Source organism: Eriocheir sinensis, chromosome 59, assembly GCF_024679095.1.
Source record: "Eriocheir sinensis breed Jianghai 21 chromosome 59, ASM2467909v1, whole genome shotgun sequence".
Classification (NCBI taxonomy): Eukaryota; Metazoa; Arthropoda; class Malacostraca; order Decapoda; family Varunidae; genus Eriocheir; species Eriocheir sinensis.
Window position 1 is genome coordinate 2850934 of NC_066567.1, and position 23224 is coordinate 2874157.

General features: G+C 42.5%; 2 protein-coding genes across 2 annotated transcripts in view; both read right to left on the bottom strand.

The window, feature by feature from the left end:
* LOC126985186 (rabphilin-3A-like) overlaps positions 1 to 4308 on the bottom strand; it is a 216545-nt gene extending 212237 nt beyond the window's left edge. The window contains exon 1 of the mRNA XM_050839741.1: positions 3634 to 4308. The gene's annotated coding sequence lies outside the window, so the exon portion shown is untranslated. The remainder of the gene's footprint in view (positions 1 to 3633) is intronic.
* Positions 4256 to 23224, bottom strand: part of LOC126985187 (uncharacterized) — a 33528-nt gene continuing 14559 nt past the window's right edge. Inside the window, exons 4-13 of the mRNA XM_050839742.1 lie at positions 22891 to 23094; positions 20714 to 21916; positions 19769 to 19896; positions 19282 to 19337; positions 18851 to 19015; positions 12582 to 12710; positions 10621 to 10838; positions 8450 to 8680; positions 7328 to 7513; positions 4256 to 6968 (exon numbers count right to left, since the gene is read on the bottom strand). Coding sequence (XP_050695699.1) covers positions 6312 to 6968; positions 7328 to 7513; positions 8450 to 8680; positions 10621 to 10838; positions 12582 to 12710; positions 18851 to 19015; positions 19282 to 19337; positions 19769 to 19896; positions 20714 to 21916; positions 22891 to 23094 — 3177 coding nt within the window. The 3' untranslated portion in view covers positions 4256 to 6311. The remainder of the gene's footprint in view (positions 6969 to 7327; positions 7514 to 8449; positions 8681 to 10620; positions 10839 to 12581; positions 12711 to 18850; positions 19016 to 19281; positions 19338 to 19768; positions 19897 to 20713; positions 21917 to 22890; positions 23095 to 23224) is intronic.

Here is a 23224-nt window from a genome sequence, read left to right on the forward strand (position 1 = left end):
TGCAGCGGGGCCGCGGGAGGGGGGGAGGCTTGCAGTTAGCAAGTTCATAAGAGCAGTCAGCATGAAAATATCGATAGAAGATAGAGAGATGCAACATGGCGGCGGAATGTAAGAGGTAGAAGGCTGTCAGTAAGAGGAGGAGAGCAGATGAGACGAAAAGCCGTAGACTCCACTCTGTCCAAGAGAGCTGTGTGAGTGGAGCCCCCCACACGTGAGATGCATACTCCATTCTCAGACGCTTTCGGCTCTCACATCAAATAATCATTTCCAAAGGCCACAAAGTACATATGTCGGGTTCTCATGGGTATTTTTCACATTCATAGTGCAGAAGCCCTGTCATACTATCACTACGCTCACAAAACAACCCATGGAAATACCCATAACCTCTATGAAAGCCTTACCAAATGTGTGTGTAAGGCCCGGAATGTCTGAGAATATGGGACTGCTTCCTCTACCTTCTCTCGGCTGTTGTGGCGTAAGCTACGTGCAATTCTGTTAACCCATACCTGCCACCAGAAATGGCAGTATAAACAACTTATGATCAGCAGAATAAAACTAACATGTGCTCCCTCGCTATCCAGAACATGACCTGAGAAGGCTATTTCATTCCTAAAGAAGTGGTGTTTGGTTAAGTTTGATGACCCTTGCTTTTAAGAAAAACTCTCTCAAGGGTGTCTGCCTATGTTCTTGGAAACAATACCGATGTTATTCAAAAAGCAAGAAAAGTCTAATGAAAGGTCCACATAAACTGAATTAATTAAGTGTTGGAACGCCAAGACGCATGTAGTAGCAAAGGCATGTTATTAAAATAAAAACAATCTAGAGGCTGTGGGGAAGACAGTTGAGTCTAGGGAGGCTTCGTCTACGGCCACCTGTCGATAACAAAAAAACAAGCTATTGTGTTGAGAAAAATGTTGCCTGCATCTATTTATTTTAGTACATCGTGCGAGACTGGAAAGGTGTGTCACGGCTGGCGGCACCCTGTTTAGGCTTGGCTGGGCCACTGCAGACCAATTACCTCGACTGCATGGTCAAGCTTTCTCCGAGAATGTGGAATTATATAAGCGTAGACAAGAGCGGTGTCCGGTAAGAGAAAACAATGGAGAAAATTATGATGTCCAATTCCAGTTTTCGATGACAGAGAATGGAGTCCTTTATTTACCCTGTGAAGCGTTCCTTTGACTAGCACGGCGCGGCCATCGTCAGGTTTAAGAACGGAAGGAGATTTGATTTTTCCGGGGTGATTCTAACGCGAACACCTTCAACTAACACTAACACACAAACTGCCACAGCACACACACACACACACACACACACACACTGAGCACCTTTAGGCATGCAACACGGTGCACACCTGGACAAAACTAATTAGCGAGACAGACAAGGCACGAGTCAAGCAGGTGAGGTGGACGGGTGACAGAGGGACCGAGAGAGAGAGAGAGAGAGAGAGAGAGAGAGAGAGAGATTCGCTCCCCGGTCAATATACAATAATGAAAATAGGATGATGTGAATGTATTTTTGTTTATCTATTTACTTGTCTATTTTTTAATGACTTCCGTCTGTCTTTTCCTTACTAGAGAAACGATTATAAGAGGTAGTAGTAGTAGTAGTAGTAGTAGTAGTAGTAGTAGTAGTAGTAGTAGTAGTAGTAGTAGTAGTAGTAGTAGTAGTAGTTGTTGTTGTTGTTGTTGTTGTTGTTGTTGTTGTTGTTGTTGTTGTTGTTGTTGTTGTTGTTACTGCTGTTGTTATTGAGTGGGTAATAAAGGTGGTAGTAGTAGTAGTAGTAGTAGTAGTAGTAGTAGTAGTAGTAGTAGTAGTAGTAGTAGTAGTAGTAGTAGTAGTAGTAGTAGTAGTAGTAGTAATGAAAGTTGTAACGGAAGTAGTGCATAACAGCCATGAACTAACAATGATAGTAATTCTACAAAGCCTACCGTCAACTAGCCTAACATTTTCACATTATCACGAAAGACTTCATTAAGTATTTCTCTTTGAATTCATTACGACAGGTGAGGCTGTTTCTACACAGGTGAGCACCCCTCCCACGCCCCCTCCGATAGTGATTACTCTATTAATAAATAAATTATGAATGGATAAAAACTGAACGACGTTGCCTCGGAGTACACGCAAATTAGGTGAGCAATGGATACCATATATATATATATATATATATATATATATATATATATATATATATATATATATATATATATATATATATATATATATATATATATATATATATATATATATATATATATATATATATATATATATATATATATATATATATATATATATGAAATAACAATGATAATGGTGTAGTTTATCGGCTTGCGCTGGAATACTCGCTCTATTTTTTCATCTATTTATTCTCAAAGAACTTCGACTATGTAATTACTTTAAGTTTTAATATCGAGATCATTTTTCTACCCATGAAATCACACACACACACACACACACACACGGAACACTCATTTCCAAAGAAATTAGTTACCAGTTTGTATTGTTAAGCTAATTACCAAGCTCTATTTATTTTTGGAGATTATTGTTACTCATACATTTATATATTAATTATTATGCGAGAATGCCAGCCAATGTGTTGCATCTGGCGGCTACACACGATACGTCGGCTGTATTTACAAAATGTCAGAAAGCGGGAAGTGCATGAAAACGGCAAAGGTGTATATACACAGAGAGAGAGAGAGAGAGAGAGAGAGAGAGAGAGAGAGAGAGCGGCAGTGCAAACTACATTTTGTTTCGGGGTTTGCTTGCTTACTACTTTCCCTTCATTAACCCGTACCTTATACATACACGCATGTGTAAAGAGTAGGCTACACATGTGCACACTCGTGACATGTGCACACTCCTGTGTGCCTCACATGTGTTTTATATACTGCAGTGTAGGTATAGGCTACACGTATGCGGCCATGTATGTAAGCTTTAGGAACGCACATGAAAGAGGAGAATAATGTACACACACACACAGGCACACGGGTCCAGTCCGTGCCGAAGCTCCTCGCAGTGAGCGGGGCCCCTCAAGGTCGCAGCCCAGGGGCCTGGCCGCTACGTACACAGGCCACAATAGTTATACGTCCACACGTCGCCACAAGCGGGATAAACAGGAATAGTGATGCGTGAATTATGTAGATTACCGTCGCGGCGTCGCCTATTCCGCCGCCAGTGACAACAATGGAGCAGCGCGACGCGTAACCATCCTAAACAATTACGCTTGAAAAATCTCGCCAAGCTAAATATAACCTAACTTGACCTGACTTTAAATCTAGCCTGACCTAACCCAACCTGGCCCCGCAGCTGCCAAGATGTGATGCGCTAGGATGCAATCATAAACTTATTATATCAATATTTTGAAATTTCTCAAACTTTCCAGAAGCTATTACTTACTGCACTGCATTCAGAGACCAAAACACAACACAATGCAGGTGCGAACTATTAATTCAATGTTATCCGTAACGACGTGCGCGAGATTATTTAGCCAGGCTTGGTTTGGAACTCTGGGTACTTGACGGGGTGAACAGCACCCTTGGGCAGCGGGGAGCCAACGGGCCCCTGGCGGCGGCCCCGTGAGGCCTGCTCCAACGACACACACACACACACACACGCGACAGTACTCACACAGACACGATGCCAGGGCCACGGCGGCACACAACACAGCCGCCCAGACGGTACTCAACACTGCCCACAACACGCCGGGCTGACACTGCGCCCTCGTGCCCCGTGCCTTTCCCCATAACAACAAACACATTAGATAAACAATATAATGCCGGTAACCAGTATATTTCGTAAAATATCAACACATTCGTAAAACAAGGCTTGTGACAATGAAGAATGGAATTTTATTTCTTTTGCGTTCCGTTGGAATGACATATTTTCCTCCACCACATTTATTTAACTCGTTCCTCGTCATCCACTCACGTCATGCTTGATATTCTAATCTAAAAATATTAATATCCAAGGTTATTATGAGAACTAAGTTGAATTTATTGCATTCAAAGCATTCTATGGTATGATGACGTTCTTCTGACCTCGCCTTCAAAACTACCGCGCTGGGCTCTGCGGGAGGCATCCGTTAAGCGCCTCGTAAACTCACGCACTCACTCATGAATTTAGGGTTGCCATACGTCAGGATATCCTAGACAATAAAGTCATGTCCGGAATTACTGTCAAAATCTGTTTCCGAAGGGATTTTTGAAAATTCCCCGAATGTCCGGAATTTCAGCTTCAGCTTATTTCTACAAAAAAAATAAAAAAAATAAAAAAAATCATACTCCGTAGTGTGAAATGACGATAGTGTGTGTGTGTGTGTGTGTGTGTGTGTGTGTGTGTGTGTGTGTGTGGGGTGGGGGGGGGGGGGGGGTTCGCTGAGCGGCACCGCTTTGGTCTGGATTTGGTCGCGACTTTTAGGTGTTCGTTATGCGTGGTCATTGCTCGCCCCGCCCCGCGCCGCCCCGCCCGCCGCCGCCTGCGTCGCGTTAGTCTTGCGCCAGCTTTGAAAAGATGTGAGTATTTTCTTTGTTCGTGGTCTTGTGACCTTGTCAGCACAGCTACTGCTATCTGCCTGCCCTGACAAATGCCCAAATGAAAGCGCAAATCCACTGCAGAGATGCAGAACAAACTTCCGTGCTCCAAGAGGTAGGAATGAACGAGATGTTCATTAAGCATTCAAAACCATTAAGAATTTCAACATGTGGACAAAGTTTCTCGGATATGTTTTTTTGTGTGTTCTGAGTGATTTTGATCTTCATGGCCGTCGATGACTATTACGTTTATACTTATTCCCCAGCCGAAGGGAGGGCGGGGGACACGGTGCATGGACTCAGATGGGTTACAAACACATAAAACACCGAGAAACAAAACATTGTCTACATGCTGCAATGCATACTGATTCTAAACTGCAGTTTTACAAGAGGTATTGTTTTGTGTTCCTCTTTAGAGATTTTATCTAGAGTTGAGTTGAGTTGAGTCATTGCCAAGTGTACAGTGTGTCCGCTCGGCAATGACTGAAAATTGTCAGCTTGTAGCGGCGGGCGGGACTCGAGCCCAGGTCCTCCAGGACACCGCGCCCACACGCTGACCACTCAGCCACCACCTCCCCTAAATATGAAATATCGAAGGCCCAAACTGTGTGTTGGCCGTGGCCATAGTGGTCATCCTTGAGTGTTAGAGGTGTCCAGAATTTTGATTGTTCCTATATGGCAACCCTACTCATGAAAGCATTAAAATACAGCAAATTAACACAGACGATAAATAAATATTTAATATATATATAGTGCTTTGGGAAAAGTCAGTAGTTTTGAGTAACATAGAAATTAAAATAATAAAACTATACCCCGAAGTTCTACAATCAATATTGAGTAAAATTAAGTTAATATATAAATATTAAGTACATAAAAGTGCTCTGAGAAGTGTCAATAAATATTTGTCAATAAGTACCATAAATGTTAAACTAACAAAATTATAGAGAACTCTCATTAAATTATTACAAGCCTCACCTGAGGGCCAGCAGGTGTGTCCCTCAACACATGCACCTTTTATCTGGAGGGCAGCTGATGCACAGCTAACACTTAAATAAAACAAAACATAAATAAATATTAACCACCCAGTCATGTTAAAAGTACTATATCCCCTTAGATGGGGTGTGAAATATTACATCAAAGCCTAATATTAAGTAACTACTGTGTAGCCTGCAAGATAGTTCCCTTTAAGGTCACTGCTAACTGCTTACATTTCCCAGTCTTTCCTCTATTGCAGGGTTCCTTATAATCCCTTGCTGCTTTATGCACAATGAGTAAGGCAGTAAAGCTGAAGTTGATGCCATACTATAAAGCTGTGCATGGCCTCAGTGCTCATCTCTGTCACATTGGCCCTTGAGCCTTTGGTGGGATATAGCCCATTACCACACAACACAAGACCAGTGTGAAATCTGAGTCACCAAAGTTACTTTCCCTAAGCTTCCCTGGGTACCCATTTACTGGCCAGCCCGAATGGGAGGATGAACCGCTGGGTGGGCTGCACAACAACCGCCCAGGTCGGGATTCGAACCCAGGCCCTAGGATTTGTAGCTAGACATTCTAACCACTCCACCACCAGTAAGAGCTGGAGGCTTATGCTCAATGCTGCTGCTTGCCTCACCTCTTGATTCTGTCTCTCTGGCCTTAACACTTCTAATGGGCAGGAGCTCCTCATGAAGGCTGGCCATCAGCACAAGGTTAAGGGAAAAAGCATGTATCCACTTTTCTTTTTCATTATTTGCTGGTGTTTCTCTCTAATCACTGGTGTTGCCTTGGGCCGCCTCATTTTGACTCTGCCTCTTCAACACTCTTTACTTGGTTTTCCAGTTCTTTTTCTTCATTATTTTCTACTTTCTTAGTTTCTTCTTCTGGTTTACTGAATTTTTCCTTATCTGTTGTCTCTTCCTCCTTATTCCATGGTTTTGTTTCAGCCTCTTCTGTTTTTTCTTCCTTATCTGCTATATTTTCTTCCTGTGCATCTTCAAAACTTTCTACCTCCTGTTTTGATTCATGACTCTCCTCCACTTGCTCCTTCTCCTCCTCCTCCACACTTTCTCTTCCTCTTTCCTCCTCCTTTCCTTCCACTTTCTGGGTGGATGGTGCACTTTCCTCCTTTGTTTCTACTTCACCAGCTGCCTTTCCTCCTTCACCACTCCCAGTGCCCTCCTCTTCCTTCTTCTCTTCCTTCTCCATCATCTCCTCCTCCTCCTTCTGCACTCCCTCACTCCACTCATCCACCCTTGTTACCTCCTCCCTCACCTCCTTTTCCTCTCCCTCCACCTCCAGCACCTCTCCCTCCTCCACCTCCTCACTGCTACGCTCACAGCACTCCTCACCTTCCTCCTCTGCCACAGGGTTCTTGTTCACCTCCTCAGGGGTTTTGTAGCTCCCCCCAGGGTCTTTGTCTGCCCCAGGACACCCTGACTCTGTTTCCATTCCCTGTGGGAGGAAAATGTGAAAGAAAATTAAGAAAGGATGAGGAAAATTAATAAAAAGAAAAATATGGAAGTAAGTGGGCCAGTGATTTTGTAATAAAATTATAAAAAATAAACTACAAAGATCTTAGTAACCACAAAAATAATGAAAACATTAAATATGTTTCAAGATAATTTATCATGAATGAGAGCAATATGGAAAAAAAACACTGATTGAAGTGAAGGCATACAGAAAATAAGGTAAAAAATAAGATAAAAATAAATGAAAAAAAATTAAGGGAAAAATATAAGCATTACTATAAACCTCTTCCTTCACCATTATACACACACACACGTGCCCAGACCATGGTGAATCCCACATACCTCCACTGTCCCTTCCTGGCTGAGCCCCGAGGCATCCATACTCTCATTTCCACTGGTCACATCTGTCCACGAGTCATCTGTCCCCTGGTCCTGCTGGGGGCCTGGTGGGGACATCTGCTGGGTCCCAGAAGCAGGAGGAGAAGCAGAAGAAGGGGATGGAGGTGTTGTTGTTGTAGATTCATTCTCCTGAAGAACATAAGAGTCGATGTTGTATGGTTAAGAGTTCTATTAAGATCTTATATAATGCAAAAATTTGGTGGAGCTTGTGCTGCCAGCCACACATCAACATACTTTTTAATGCAGCATCATACAAAACACCAAAGAATATATACACATACAAATCTCCTGAAGAAATATATATAAGTCATGGCGATGTTGTATGGTTAAGAGTTCTAGTGCAGTAAGACCTCAAATAGTGCAAAAAATTGGTGGTGCCTGTGCCGCTAGTCATGAATTAACAGACATTTTACTGCGGCATTATACATAACACCAAAGCATATATACACACACATACACACACGCATACAGCAAACTCCACCCCGCCCCACCCCACCCTCAACACACGCAGACAGAGTAAACAAACACACACATAAAACAAGTCACCAGGAAAATAGACGAGGGTGGAAAAGTGTCGCAAAGAGAAAGCGTACTGAAAGTTTTGCAAAGAGGAAAAGGAAAGTGTGCCAAAGAGAACATGGAAAGTGCTACAAAGAGGAAGAGGAAAGTGTTACAAAGAGGAAGAGGAAAGTGTTACAAAGAAGAGGAAAGTGTTACAAAGAGGAAGTGTTACAAGGAAGAGGAAAGTGTTACAAAGAAGGGGAAAGTGTTTGAGGAAGAGGAAAATATTACAAAGAGGAAGAGGAAAATGTTAGAGGAAAAGGAGTTATAAAGAGGAAGGGGAAAGTATTACAAAAAGGAGAAGTGTTACAAAGAGGAAAAGTTTTACAAAGAAGAAAAGTGTTACAAAGAGGAAGAGGAAAGTGTTACAAAGAGGAAAAGTGTTACAAAGAAGTGTTACAAAGAGGAAGAGGAGTGTTACAAAAAAGAAAAGTGTTACAAGGAGGAAAAGGAAAGTGTTACAAAGAGGAAAAGTGTTACAAAGAGGAAGAGGAAAGAACTCACCACAGCAGCAACACTGGGGGCTGCAAGGGTCTGGGAGGGGGTTGAAGGGGGGCTGGAGGGAGTGACGGGGGTGTCTGTGCTCCCCCCTTCCACTATCCCTCCATCTCCCTCTCCTTGCTCTTCCCACTTCCTCTCCTCTCTCCACCCTGTCTGCTGTTGTTGTTGTTGTTGTTGTTGTTCTTGTGGATCTTGTTGTTGGTAGTAGTAGGTTTGGTTATCGAAGTGTGAGTTCTGCAAATAAGGAAGGTGGAGGTAGAGTGTAATTCACCATGGTCTCATCACACGCTAGACTCGCCATCCCAAGCCAGTAACCTTCCCAAACAAGCTTGGAGTCACAACCCCCAGTACCCACTCCACTGCTGGGTTGACGGTGGGCACAGATTAAAGGAGGCTGCCCAACCATCGAAACTCCACCCAGAAACCAAACCCGGGACCTCTCAGCTGTCAGGCAAGCGTCCTAAACACTAAACTCCTGAGATGTGTGTGTGTGTGTGTGTGTGTGTGTGTATTTACCTAGTTGTATTTACCTAGTTGTGACATACGGGGAAAGAGCTACGCTCGCGCTGTCCCGTCTCCATATCCTCTCTTATCCAACTTTTCCTTAAAATCATTTCTTGCACAAACCACCTCCTCCTCCAGTCCATTCCATAGCTCTATGCTTCTGTTTGGGAAGCTAAACTTTTTCACATCTCGCCTACACATGGTCGCCCTCAACCTCTTTCCATGTCCTCTCATTTCTCTCTTGCTCCACACACACAGGTCCTCTCTGTCCAGATTCTCCACCCTGCTCGCCACCCTGTACACCACTAACAAGTCTCCTCTTTTTGTTCTTCTCTCCAGGGTTGTGAGCCCCATGCTATTGAGTCTCCCCTCGTAAGTCCGATCCCTAAGTTCCAGTACCATCTTAGTTGCCGCTCTCTGTACTCTTTCCAGCTTCTTCTTTTTGTGAGGAGACCAGACCACTGCTGCATACTCCAACCTTGCCCTTATCATTGTAACTATTATTTTCTTCATCATCTCTTCGTTCAAAAACACAAATGCCGTCCTTATGTTCCTCAGCAAATTCATAGTTTGTCCCGTTATCCTGTTGGTGTGTTTGTCCGGTGACATGTTCTCTGAGATAGTCACTCCCAAATCTTTTTCTTCCACTCCTCTGCATATTATCTCACTTCCCATCTTATAATCATATTCACATCTTCTACCACTCTTACCAAACTCTATTTTTTTACATTTCCCAAGGGTGAATTCCATCTGCCATGTACCACTCCACTCTCATATTTTGTCCAGATCCCTCTACAATGCCTCACAGTCTTTCACATCATTGACTCATCTCATATCATTTATATAAACAGCAAACATTATTGGTGCCAGCACTGAACCTTGTGGGACCCCACTCCTCACTGGGCACCAGTTGGAAACCTTGTCCTTGATTATTGTCCTCATTTCCCTGTTAGTTAGGAAGTCCTCCCTGCATTTGCCAATCCTCCCATTCTACCTCTTTGCAATTAAAATTACCCATCAAAATTATTCTCTCACTCTCTCTTAACATTCCTTCCAAGCAACTCACTGTGTCTTGAATCATTACTTCATATTCTCAGGCCTTCCATGTATTGGTTCTTGGTGGCACATACCCTACTACATACTGCCTCCTTCTTCCTTCAGCACCCACAGTTTCCACTTTCAGTACCTCTGCCAAGCCTTCACCCTCAATCACCTTCTCCACCTTAATGCCTTTCCTTACCATCAACATCACACCTCCTCCCTGTTTTCTCTTTCTGTCTCTCCTCCATATATTGTATGCACCTTCTCCAATCCCCACCACCTCAATTGGGTCACACAACTTGGCTTCCGTCAGCCCCACAATATCAGGTTCTTTGTCTCTCAAATAGTCGTTTAACTCTATCCACGATGACACTATTGATATTTGTATATGACACTTTCCATCCTTCCTCCTTTCCTGTTAATTTTTTGTCTCCTTTATCTGTGTGTGTGTGTGTGTGTGTGTGTGTGTGTGTCTTACCTAACTACTCTTACCCATAAACATTTTCAAGTCATTATAATCACTGTTATTACCATCATTATTAATAGCAGTATCATCAACAGCAAATAAAAAATAAATCAATAAAAAATATGAATTAGTGTAAATAAAGAAACAAAACAGATTAACTTACCTCTTTATTAGACTGGAATCCTCCCCTTCCTCTTCCTCGTCCTCTTCCTCTTCCTCCACCTCCTCCTCCACCACCACCACCACCTCTCTTAGCACCACTATACCCTCTGCCTCTTCCTTGCCTTCCTCCACCACCACCACCGCCCTGCTCACCCCCATCCACATAGCCCTCCTGTGGTCCCCTCCGCATCCGCCCTGACCCGACTCTCACAAACTTGCCTGTGGAGGGGAGAGAAAAAGTTATGCGTTGATACAAAAGGAAAAAATAAATAAAAAAATAATATAAGTGGATGATGTAAAAGGATGATTGTTCTGAGAGAGAGAGAGAGAGAGAGAGAGAGAGAGAGAGAGAGAGAGAGAGAGAGAGAGAGAGAGAGAGAGAGAGAGAGAGAGAGAGAGAGAGAGAGAGAGAGAGAGAGAGAGAGAGAGAGAGAGAGAGAGAGAGAGAGAGAGAGAGAGAGAGAGAGAGAGAGAGAGAGAGAGAGAGAGAGAGAGAGAGAGAGAGAGAGAGAGAGAGAGAGAGAGAGAGAGAGAGAGAGAGAGAGAGAGAGAGAGAGAGAGAGAGAGAGAGAGAGAGAGAGAGGAGAGAGAGAGAGAGAGAGAGAGAGAGAGAGAGAGAGAGAGAGAAACAATGAATAAAAGAACAATGGATGAGATTTCTAGAAGAACATAATCTAATCACAAACAATCAATATGGGATTAGGAAAGGCCGCTCATGTGTGACAAACTGGCTGAGCTTTTACTCAAGAGTGACGGACAAATTACAGGAAAGAGACGGATGGGTGGATCGCATTTACCTAGACTTAATGAAGGCATTAGACAAAGTTCCACATTCAAGACTGCTGTGGAAACTAGAAAATAAAGGAGGATTGAGAGGGAAAATGAAGTGCTGGATGGAAAGCTACTTAAGAGGAAGAGAGATGAGAACCGTGGTTAAGGACACTAGATCGGAATGGAGAACAGTGGAAAGTGGAGTGCCCCAGGGGTCGGCTTTAGCACCAGTACTCTTCCTAGTCTATATTAATGATATGCCAGAGGGAATAAACAGCTACATGAGCCTGTTTGCAGATGATGCTAAACTGAAAAGACATATAAGAAACAGTGAAGACTGCAAGGAGCTGCAAGAAGACCTAAACAAGATTTGGAAATGGAGTCAGAAATAGGAGATGAAATTCAACGTGAAGAAATGTCATGTTATGGAAATGGGAAAAAGTGTAGAAAGACCAAAATGGACATACAAAATGGGAGATGGTGAAATATTAAAGAAAGTAAAAGAAGAGAGAGACCTGGGAGTAATAATGCAAGATTATATGCAACCAGAAAGTCATATAAATCGGATCTTCAGTGATACATATAACATGGTGAGAAATATAGGTATAGCATTCCACTACATGGACAAAGAAATGATGAAAAATTAATTACTACTATGATCAGACCTAAACCAGAATACGCAGAAACAGTGTGGTCTCCACATATGAAAAAACACAAAAAAACTAGAAAGAATACAGAGGATGGCAACAAAAATGGTTCCAGAACTGGAGGGACTGACATATGAAGAGAGACTAAAGGAAATGGACTTACAAACACTAGAACAAAGAAGAGAAAGAGGAGACCTAATACAAATATATAGGTTATTGAGTAAAATGGAAGAAGTAGATAACGAGAAATTGCTACTAAGAGAAGAACCTTCCAGCAGGAATACTTGAGGAAGGGAAGATGCTCAAGAGACATAAAGAAATATAGTTTCCCACAAAGAAATATAGAGGTTTGAAACAGACTAAGTGAAGAAATAGTATCGGCGAAGAGTGTGCAGAGCTTCAAGGAAAAGTTGGATAATTATAGATACGGAGATGGGACCACACGAGCGTAAGCCCAGGCCCTGTAAAATTACAACTAGGTAAATACAACTAGGTAAAATACACACACACACACACACACACACACACACACACACACACTTACCATCACCCTGACTGGAGGAGGAGGTGTTGACAGAGACAGTGAAGTGGTCCCCGTGGCCCTCCACCCGGCGGCCTCGGAACACTGTGTCAGGGTCCAGCTCGGTCATGATCTCCTGCTCGTGTTGGTGGCCTGGCGCCGGGGAGGATAGAGAAGTCACAAGCGTGCAGGGGGTTAGGGTCCATGCTCTCTATTTTAACGTTTGTGTAGACCTTTGACTGAATAAAAGTACCTCCTCCTTAGATAGAATTCAAAAGACCTATACAAAGTGAGAGCATGTGTGTTTTTACCAATATTTTTTCTTGAAGGGGTGGTGACTGAAAGTGTATGGAAGACGATCATGGAGAATGTGCAGAGGTTAAGTATGTGAGTATGTGTGTTATTAACTATGGTTTCATCAAGTGTTAGCCTCACAACCCCCAGCCAGTACCCTCCCTGAATGAGTTTGGAGCTCAGGTGATGGATCTTTGGGTACAGCTGGACCTTCACATGACATCCCCACACACCCTGAAGACTGGACACAACCCCTGACCGACACCTGGTACCCATTCACTGCTGGGTGGACAGGGCACGGAATAAAGTATACTGTTCATCCGTCTGCACTCTGCCTGGGAATCGAATCCAGGACCCCTCAGTTGTAAGGTGAGCAGTGTGTATTTACCTATTTGTAGTATACAGGGCCTGAGCTCAAACTCAGATAGTCCTGCCTTCTTATCTATATATGTTATTCATCTATGGACACTGCCCGCTTCAACGATTTCTTTATTTAGTCCATTCCTTGTATCCACACTCCTGTATGAAAACCTGTACTTTATGTCTTTCAAACAAGTCCCCTTTCTCAATTTCTTGGTGTGTCCTTTTAGCTGCCTCCTCCCTTCCATCTTGGTCAAATAATTTATATCCAACATGTCCGTTCCACTTGTATTCCTGTACAGCACTATCAGGTCTCCTCTTTCTCTTCTTTCTTCCAGTGTTATTAAGTCCACTTCCTCCAATCGAGTCTCGTATGACAGAGTTGATAGTTCTGGTACCATCTTAGTTGCAATCTTCTGAATCCTTTCGAGTTTCCTTATATTCTTTTTCCTGTGTGGTGACCAAACAACCGCTGCATACTCTAACCTTGGTCTAATCAATGTTATTATTTTCTTCATCATGTCTTAATCTAGGTAGTGAAATGCTGCTCCAATATTTGCAGCAAACTATATGTTTCTCCGAATATCTTATTTATGTGCTTCTGAGGTGTCAGTGTATGTTTCCTAAGTATCAGTGTATGATTCCTAAGTCTTTTTCTTCATTCACTGTTTCAATAATTGTTCCTCCCATCTTGTACTCCACATGGTCTATTTTTACTTTTCCCATTTTTTACTCCATTCATGTATCTCCTTTAAATCTTCCTGCAGTTTATTACAATATTTTTTCCAAGCAGTTTGGCGTCATCTGCAAACATACTCATATAACTCTTTACTTTTTCTGGCATTTCATTTATATACATTAAAAACATTATAGGCGCTAACACTGATCCCTATGGAACTCCACTTGTGACCTTTCTCAAATCCGATTTTACATCTTTTAACATGGTTCTCATTTCTCTGTTTGCTAGGAATCTTTTCATCCATTGTCATTTTTTCTCCCTAATCCTCCTCTATGTTCTAGTTTCCACATCAATCTTTATGTGGAACTTTATCAAATACCTTTTTACGACCAGAAATATGCACTCCGCCCATCCGTCTCTCTCCTGCGCTATATATATTACTCTTGAATAACAACATATTAGATTTGCGACACAATATTTACCTTGTCTGAAGCCAAATTGACTTTCATTTATTATCTTCTCTCTTTCCAGATGGTCCACCCACTGTCTTTTAATTACCTTTTCACAGTCTTCACATTACACTTGTTAGGGAAACCGGTCTATAGTTCAGCGGCTCTTGTTTATTTCCACTCTTATATAGTGGGACCACATGTGCCCTTTTCCACTGCGCTGGGACTTCTTTAGTCTTGATCAAACAACTTATGATGTCATGAATTGGTTCCAGTAACTGTTCACCGCACTCTTTCAGTACTTGACCCAATGTTTCATCTGGACCCATTGCCTTTTCACCATCCATTGATTTCAATAGCCCCAGTATCTCTTTTTTATCCACTTTTATGTTTTCCATTCTCTTGACACTTCTCTCCTCATCCCTCTCTTCAAATTCTGTCACTTGGGTAAACACTTTCTAAAAGGTTTCATTTAATATTTCACAATTTCCTTTACATCCTCGTAGACTTGGTCACCCATTTTGATCATATTCACAGCTGCTTTTTTCCTTCATTTCTTATTTATATGTCGATAAAATAGTTTTGGGTCCTTACATTTTTCTATTATATTCTTTTCTTTTTTTTTCTTCTCTCCTCAACTTGTTCTAATCATTTCTAGCTAGTCTATAGCTTTCCCTTTATGGCATTCCTTCTCCTTTTTAAGTTTCTCCATGCTCTATCTTTCCTTTCATTGCTTCCAGACATCTTGTATTAAACCACTTTTATTTTTTTCCCTCTTTTCTTAATCACATAGTAGGGTACCCACTTTACTACACCTTCATTATATGTTTTAAGGAAGTAGTCATATTTTTGTTGTAATTTTTCAGCTTTTTTTATATTTTTTTGTGTATGTGCATGAAAGTATTTATCTGCCTGTAATATATGGGAAGTGAGCTACACTCAAGGGGTCCCTACCAGCAATACATTGAGACTTTTAGCTTACTAAATGCCTCAAAACTCTTTGAAGGGAACTGGATGTTGGGTTTATGGACTCATGGGATCCTCTCAAAAGGTAGTCTAGAAATCTGCACTGATCCTGTTAGGGCAGCCAGGACTGGAGTGCTCCTAAATGAAGCGGTGGGTGATTCCCAAGCAAAAAAAGTGTTCCCGAGTGCATCTCCCCTTCCCAATCCTTCAAATGGCTTTCATGTGGCCATCTCGACAGATAATCACAAAACTGAAAGCAACACCACCTCTTATGACTAAAGTTAAATTTCAAGATGATCTAAAAGTTCAACCTCCAGTGCTCACACCATAAGAAATCAGACTGAAGAAATGAGATGCCTTATTTCAACAGAAATTTTGATGAAACTGCAATTTAGTAATTGAAACCCAATGACACCTAAAACATTTATTCAATTTCAGAATACAATATAGGTGGCTTTAGGCTCTTCAACAAAGATTGTATTAACCATAGAGGTGGAGGAGTCGCACTCTATTTCAAAAATTGTTTACAGCCCACCAATGAAACACCAAGAGACAATACTGAGGAACAGCTGTGTGTGAGTTTAAATGAGTTCAAATACTGGAAAACCTAAAATAAATATATCCATCACCTACAGCCCTGCGGGACAGTCACATGATGATGATGAAATGTTTGGTGTTTTGCAACAAATACTTAAAATTAGTGAGTCATTGATTTGAAGATCTTAATCTCCCTCACATAAACTGGCCCTTACTCTCAGGTACAGAGAGAGGGAATTACATAGAAGGCTCAAAGTATTATGTCATAAGGTTACAGAACCAACTTGACAATATAATACACTGGTGACTCAGGATAATCTAGTCAGTAATATTATGGTAGGAGAACACTCTGGTTCCTGCAGTCATGACTTGGTACACAGTGACATTAGAACTCAAGCAAGAATGACTGAAAAGAAAATAGTCCTAATTTCAAAAAAGCAAATTTTATAAAAATTAGGCAAGAAATGACAGACATACAATTATAGGATGTCCGTCAATTCTTGCCTAATTTTTACAAAATTATCTGATGATTCTAACTTAGAAGAAGCAAGGCATAAACTATAGTTTACTTCCTTATTACTGTTTCATATAAATAAATCCTTGTTGTTGTTTTTTCCTTTTAGAAACATTTTTCTTGTGTCAAGTGTCAAGGAAGTAGTCAGGAACATAGCCCCCACATTTACATGTATTGCTAAGGGAAAAGTGGGATCATTACAGAACATACTGCAACGGCTGGAATGCTACACTGACTAGGGGATTGATCCTTCCTCTTTCTGTCCTATACCACCCTCCTCCTCTTTCTATCTTACTCTAAGCATAACAAACAAAAAGAAAGATTAATCCTAGTGTCGCAAACAAAAAAAATGCCAATGTCACTATCTGGCCTGGACTATCAGTGAGTGACCTTGACAATAAAGTAAACATTTTTGGATCCGAATGCCATGGCTGGGAAACAAACTATCCTTGGGCCGACCATCAGGCCCCACCGGGAAAAAGCCTACCGTAATAAAAATAAAAAATAAAAAATAAAAATACTGATGTTTGGCACAACTCAATACATTTGTACAGGCTGTCAGGAATCACTGGCATCCCTTACTCCAGCACCCGACGCAACAATCACAGGTGTCGTGACACTTGTCAGGAAGGTATTATTTCATACCACTGTATTGGCAGGAAGATACTACTTCATAACACTGCATTTCATCAGTAGTAAACAACTCTTACAAACAACAACACAGGGCAATCACACACTGCCACTCAGCTGTCTGTTTGGAATCCTTTGTCTGGAGTGGCATAATGTACTGTGCTGTTAAGATATTGAATAATTTTTAGAATCAACATATTCATGATGATTCGAGGTGCCATTTCTGAGAAAATTCTCGCCTCAAAAAAGTGTGAGCCCTCTGCTGTTCAATTTATTGGTCATTTAATATAATGGCCTATCACTGTGATGGAAAAAACTACAATGATTTAAGGGGCCTTTTCATAATCTGAGCAAATTCTCACTTCAAACAAGCATGGGCCCTCTGCTGCTCAAACCAATGGACTTTTAACCCTCTCGCGCACGAAGACGCATTTCACATCATCGTCCTGGCGCACAATGACGCAAAACGCGTCATAAAAGTTTTAAAAATTGATTATAAATTAAGTTTTCAGTGAAAGTGCATCAAATTTGGTAGCGTCATTTGTTGGGCTAAGTTTCTTAATGGTAACATATGGCAACCTTTCTAAGGAGCATAGATGAGAAAAGAAAATGAGATGGAGCGTCAACTCTGTAGATTATTTTTAAAAAATACAGTTTTCTTGGTGTAACTCGGGAACTAATAGGCGTATGAGGATTTTGAGGATACCATAAGAATCCTCACTAAATTCCGCTTTGAAAAATATATTCAGCTAAAAAAGTTGGCCCACAAAATTTCGAGCTAGCAAGTGGGGAAGAGTTGGTACTTAGGATTTATTGTCTACAATACTCTACACGGAGACTTGAAACGAGTTTGTATTGTTTATTTTCCTCTATTTTTATTTGCGCATGTTCTAGTACAGTCGTGCTACGAAGTGTTCAGACAGTTTTCATAGTCTTTCGGACATGGATTGTAGGCTGGCAACATCTGGCAACTACCCTCGGGGAAACATTCTCTACCAAATTTTATAAAACTACTTAATTTTAAAGTCTTTAATTTTGCACACACCTAATAAATATGTATTATGCATTTGAATAAATGTTGTATTCATTCCTCCAACGTCCTCGCTAAGAAAATACGAAGAAAACATTGATAACGTGCACAAATATTTTGATATGGTTTGAAAATATATGATACCACCATTTAACTCTCGCTTGACAATGTTATGCAATGACGTCATCGACCATGCCAGCCGGCGCATTTAAGAAACTGGTAAGCTATTATGAATTGAACTGAATTACAAAGCTATTATTTTGCATTTAAGAATACTAAGCGATTCGTTTGCATTTATGAAACTAGGCTATTACTTTGCATTTACGAATACCAAGTTATTATTATGCATTTAAGAAAAGTAGGCTATTATTTTGCAGTAACTTTTTTTCTTAGAGAAATTAATCTCTCTCTCTCTCTCTCTCTCTCTCTCTCTCTCCAGAATGGACAAGAATGGACACTGATGACCAAAGCCAAGCAAGTACTTAGCTTATGGAATGCAGAAAATCTTATTACAGATCGTGCGCTGGTAGAAACAAGAGCATTCATAACAGATTTTTTAAAGAAACATAATCGTCATGCAGTTGATGCTCACAGTTTCGTAAGAAAAATCCTAAAATAATATCTCTCACACCCACACACACTCTTTAGTCCTTGCACACACTCACACACACACACACACACACATACGTCATATATAACTCGAATGTAGCTCTGCTGGATAGTTGCTGTCTTTCGCTAGGGGCGTCCGAAACATTTTGGAAACCGTGTCAACACTCGTGTCCCACGACTGTACTTTTACTAACATAGCTCGTCAGTATGGAGGAGATAACTCACCGCTATGTTCAGGGTTTCCAAAGTGACTCCTGTTCCTGTTGCCGCTGCCCCTGTGTCCCCGGCCTCCCCCTCCCCGCCTCTCCCCCTGCTGCCGGCCCCCTTGCCCCGACCCGGCCTCCTGCGGCTCTCCAGACGTCATGAAGTCACCCAGACGGATTCCTTCCCCTGCGTGGGAGAGAAAGAAGTCAGAAATTTCACCTTTTCTATAGCTGCTGTGTTCAACATTTATACATGCTAAACTTATTTTATTCTCTATCCTTTCATTTTCACTTTTCCAATGATGCTAAACTCCTCTAATCTTGTTACTTTTGTTATATATATTTCTGTCATTAACACTTTCTAGTCTTCATTAATTATTCTTTTGGGTAGTTATGTCATTATCTCCACACAGGTAAGGCATGGCCCAGGCAAACACACAGGTAGAGTCTCACCTTTGCTCCTGGGGTACCTGGGGTCATAGCTGGGCCCTGAGGTGTCCTCCTGGTCACTGTGGAGGGAAGAGGACGAGTGAGACTTTGGAGGGTACAAGAGTGATGATTAAGGAGATAAAGTAATAGGGAAGGGAGATTGGGAGGAGGAGGAGAAGGAGGAGGAGGAGGAAATATAAGGAAGGTCAAGAGATGGAGTTAAAGATTAGAAAGAGGAGTAAGAATTAGGAAGGCATTTTATTAGTACCAGAGAATAGGAAAAATCAGGAACAACAGGAGAATAGAACAAAGATAAAGGACTGTGAGTGTTTCTTTAAGTTCATGGTACAGAAGAAGGGTCAGACTACCACCAGGGTCATAAAAGTACCCCTGGAAATGCCCAAAACTCCGACGTAAGCCTTGTCAAATGTGTGTAAGCCTCTCCACCCTTCCTTCTGCAACAGGCCTGCCATGCATCACCCCTTCTCCCCATCCTCTCCCCAATACACACCCCTGGTCCAGCTTGTCGTTGTCCCACTCCCTCCGCCAGGCCCCTCCGTTGGTGCGGCTACGGGACAGTCGAGCCTCATCAATGGCATCCCTCTCGGCCTTCCAGCGCTCGTATTCATAGTGCTGTGTCTGCAACGGTGACATGAAGAGATGACATGAAGACAGGGAACAAAAGTAATCATCTTCACATTAACGAAAACTACTAATCTTTGGAGGAGCGGCATTTTTGTGAGTTTCTTCAGGTATTTGGTCTGCTTCCTCTAGCATATAAATAAAAAATAACTATTGTATGTGTGTTATGAGGGAATAACGGCAACTAAATAAGTTCATTCACACAAAATCTAAAAAAATCATCTTTGAGAGTTTCTTCAGGCATTTGGTCTGCTTCCTCTAGTATATAAATAAAAAATAACTATTGTATGTGTGTTAAGAGGGATTAATGGCACCTAAATAAATATATACACGCATACAACGCCCAAGAAAAAAAGTTCATTCACACAAAATAAAAAAAATCATCTGTGAGTTTCGTCAGGCACTTGGTCTACTACGTCTACTGCAAAAATAAAATAAAAATAACTACTGTACATTTATCAAGAGGGAATAACAACACCTAAATATCATCACCCTCATGAAATAATCGCCTAAGTCATTTTTCAGTGATTTCCAGGTTTTTGTTTACATCAATTTTTCATCATGTGACGCCCGTTTTTGTATAGTTGCCTTCGTCATTCAGGGTTTGAGTGTTGTAGAATTGACCTTTTCATTTCTGCCTAAATCTTACATCAAATGAGATAATAACAGTTCTTTTCTGATTTCCTGTAAAGTAGAAAATAATGACTTAAGCAGTTTGTTTACGAAGGTGACGATATATATATACACATGCGTTCAACAGCCAAAAATTCATTCCTTCACACAAAATATAAATACAACTGAAAAGCTAACTCACCCTTCCTCTTCTTCCTCCTCTTCCCCTGTGTTCATAATTGTGTCTTCCTCTTCCCCAGCTCCTCCCCTTGTCTTCATACTCCTCATGGGGATGCTGGTAGCCATAGCCCCTGTCCCTCCCATCCCGCATGTCCCTCCCATCCCTTCCGTCCCTCATATCCCTCCCATCCCTTCCGTCCCTATCCCCTCCCCTGTCCCCATCATCAGGGTAGTACCTTATATCCCTGCATGCAAAGGTGAATTTCTTCTCCTTCACCTCCCCTTCCTTCTTCTCCTCCTTCACCTCACTCCCCTCCACCTGGCCCCCCTGTTTACCCTCCACCTGGCCCCCCTGTTTACCCTCCACTTGGCTCCCCTGTTTACCCTCCACTTGGCTCCCCTGTTTACCCTCCACTTGGCTCCCCTGTTTACCCTCCACTTGGCTCCCCTGTTTACCCTCCACTTGGCTCCCCTGTTTACCCTCCACCTGGCTCACCTGTGTACCCTCCACTTGGCTCCCCTGTTTACCTTCCCCCTGGCCCCCCTGTCTACCCTCCCCCTGGCCCCCCTGTCTAATGTCCTGAGAGTGGCTGGACGGAGTGGAGTAGGAGTAGTCTGCCTTCCCTCTCTCCCTCTCCCTGTCCCTGTCCCTGCCTCTTCCTCTCCCTCCCCTACCCCCATACCCCCTGTCAGATGAATAGTAAGTGTCTCTACCCTCCCCCCTCCCCCTCCCCCTGCCTCCATACCCCCTCCCACCCCTCCCCTCATTATCCCACTCCCTGTAACCTAACTCTTCCCTCCCATCTCCCTCTCCATCTTCTCCCCTGTCTCTCCATTTTCCTCTTCCCTCCCCCCTTCCTCTCCCCCTCCCACTGTACCCCCTCCCACCCCTTCCCTCTTTATCCCACTCCCTTTGATTAAATTCCTCTCCTCCACCTCCTTCTCCCTCTCCTCCACCTCCTTCTCCTTCTCCCCTATCCCTCCATCTTCCTCCTCCTCCTCCTCCTCCATCTCCCTCACCTCTCTCTCTCCACTTCCCTCCTCCTCTCTCACCATCCTCCCCAGCACCATCATAAGCATCTCCTCCTCCTCCTCTGCCCCTCCTTCCCCTCCCTCTCCCTCCCCTCTCTCTCTGCCCCCTTCCTCTCTCCCTTCCTTCTTCCAGTCCGTCTCTCTCAGGGTCGGAGAGGAAGCGGTAGCAGGGGTCAGGCGGTGGTGCGTCTCCCTGCAGAAGCAAACAAACAAACAATAAAGTCATTGCAGAGACGGAGAAATATTGTGAAGTTTGTTTGTCGATCAATTTTCTTTCACTTTTGACTTCTGTCTTTTATACTAAATTTAATTTCTATGAAGAAAATGTATGGCGTGTAATTGGTCTGTTTCCAATGTGGGGTAGATATAATATAGATGGATATTCTATTTATGAGCAGAGATTGAGTTTTAATTTGAATCTGCCCAACATTCAGCACTAAATCCACAAAGGGAAAACAAAATTTCAGCCCCCGAATTTCTGCCTCCGGTACGATTTCTCCTTCGGAACAACAAGACCAAAACAGTCAGTCTTGAGAGCACACATCCTGCACCACGCTGCCATCAACACCAAGCAATGGACCATACAGCACCAGACACCAGGACAACTGTTGAGCTTCAGCAGCACTTGAAAGACAGGCCCATGCCTCATTTTGGGCATAGTAAAGCTGCATGTCTGGCAGGCGATGGTGTATTTCATGAGTCAATATCATCAGACTTGACATAGCCTAGCCTAACCTAAACTAACATTCAACATACTGTTCCTAACAATCACCCCTCCCTACCCCCAAACCCTATCACATACTGCACATTCTTGAAGCATGTGCATGACTGGCACCTCCCCGATCCTCTGAGCCGTGGGTGGCGTGCGGGTTGTAGCTCACAAACTAACTATAGACTCCCCTTTCCAATTATTCTCAGTATATTCCCCAGCAAAAGGTACCTATGTAGGACTAATCTAACCTAACCTGACCTTAACTAATCTGATGCAACTAAGCCTAATTAACTAACCTAACTTAACCTTAACCAACCCAACCTAACCTAACCTTAATTAACCTAATCTAAACCAGGCTAGGCATTCAACTACCTTAACTAACCTAACCTAACCCAACATAACCTAAACTGGGCCAGGCATTCAACTACTACAGTTCAGGAATATGCATCACATACCTGGGAGAGCCTCTGTCTGGAAAGCATGACATCAGATGGGCGGGGTGTGGGTGGGTTTGACAGGGCAGGGTCAGCACCAGCCTCCCGGGGCCTCTCGGGGCGGTCGAGGCGGGGCCGCGGTACCTTCATGACGTACGGCTTCACTTCGTCCATGATCACCGTGGAGCTGAACTTGTCTGCATTCATTTTGTCAGCCTCGATCTCCTGTTTGAATGGGTGTTTGTGTCTTTGTTAGCGAACAGACAGATTACAAATATTCTAATAAAGGAAGTAAAGTTAGGAGCAAACACTGTAGCTGTGCACGTTAAACTGATACCATCATATAGACAACCAT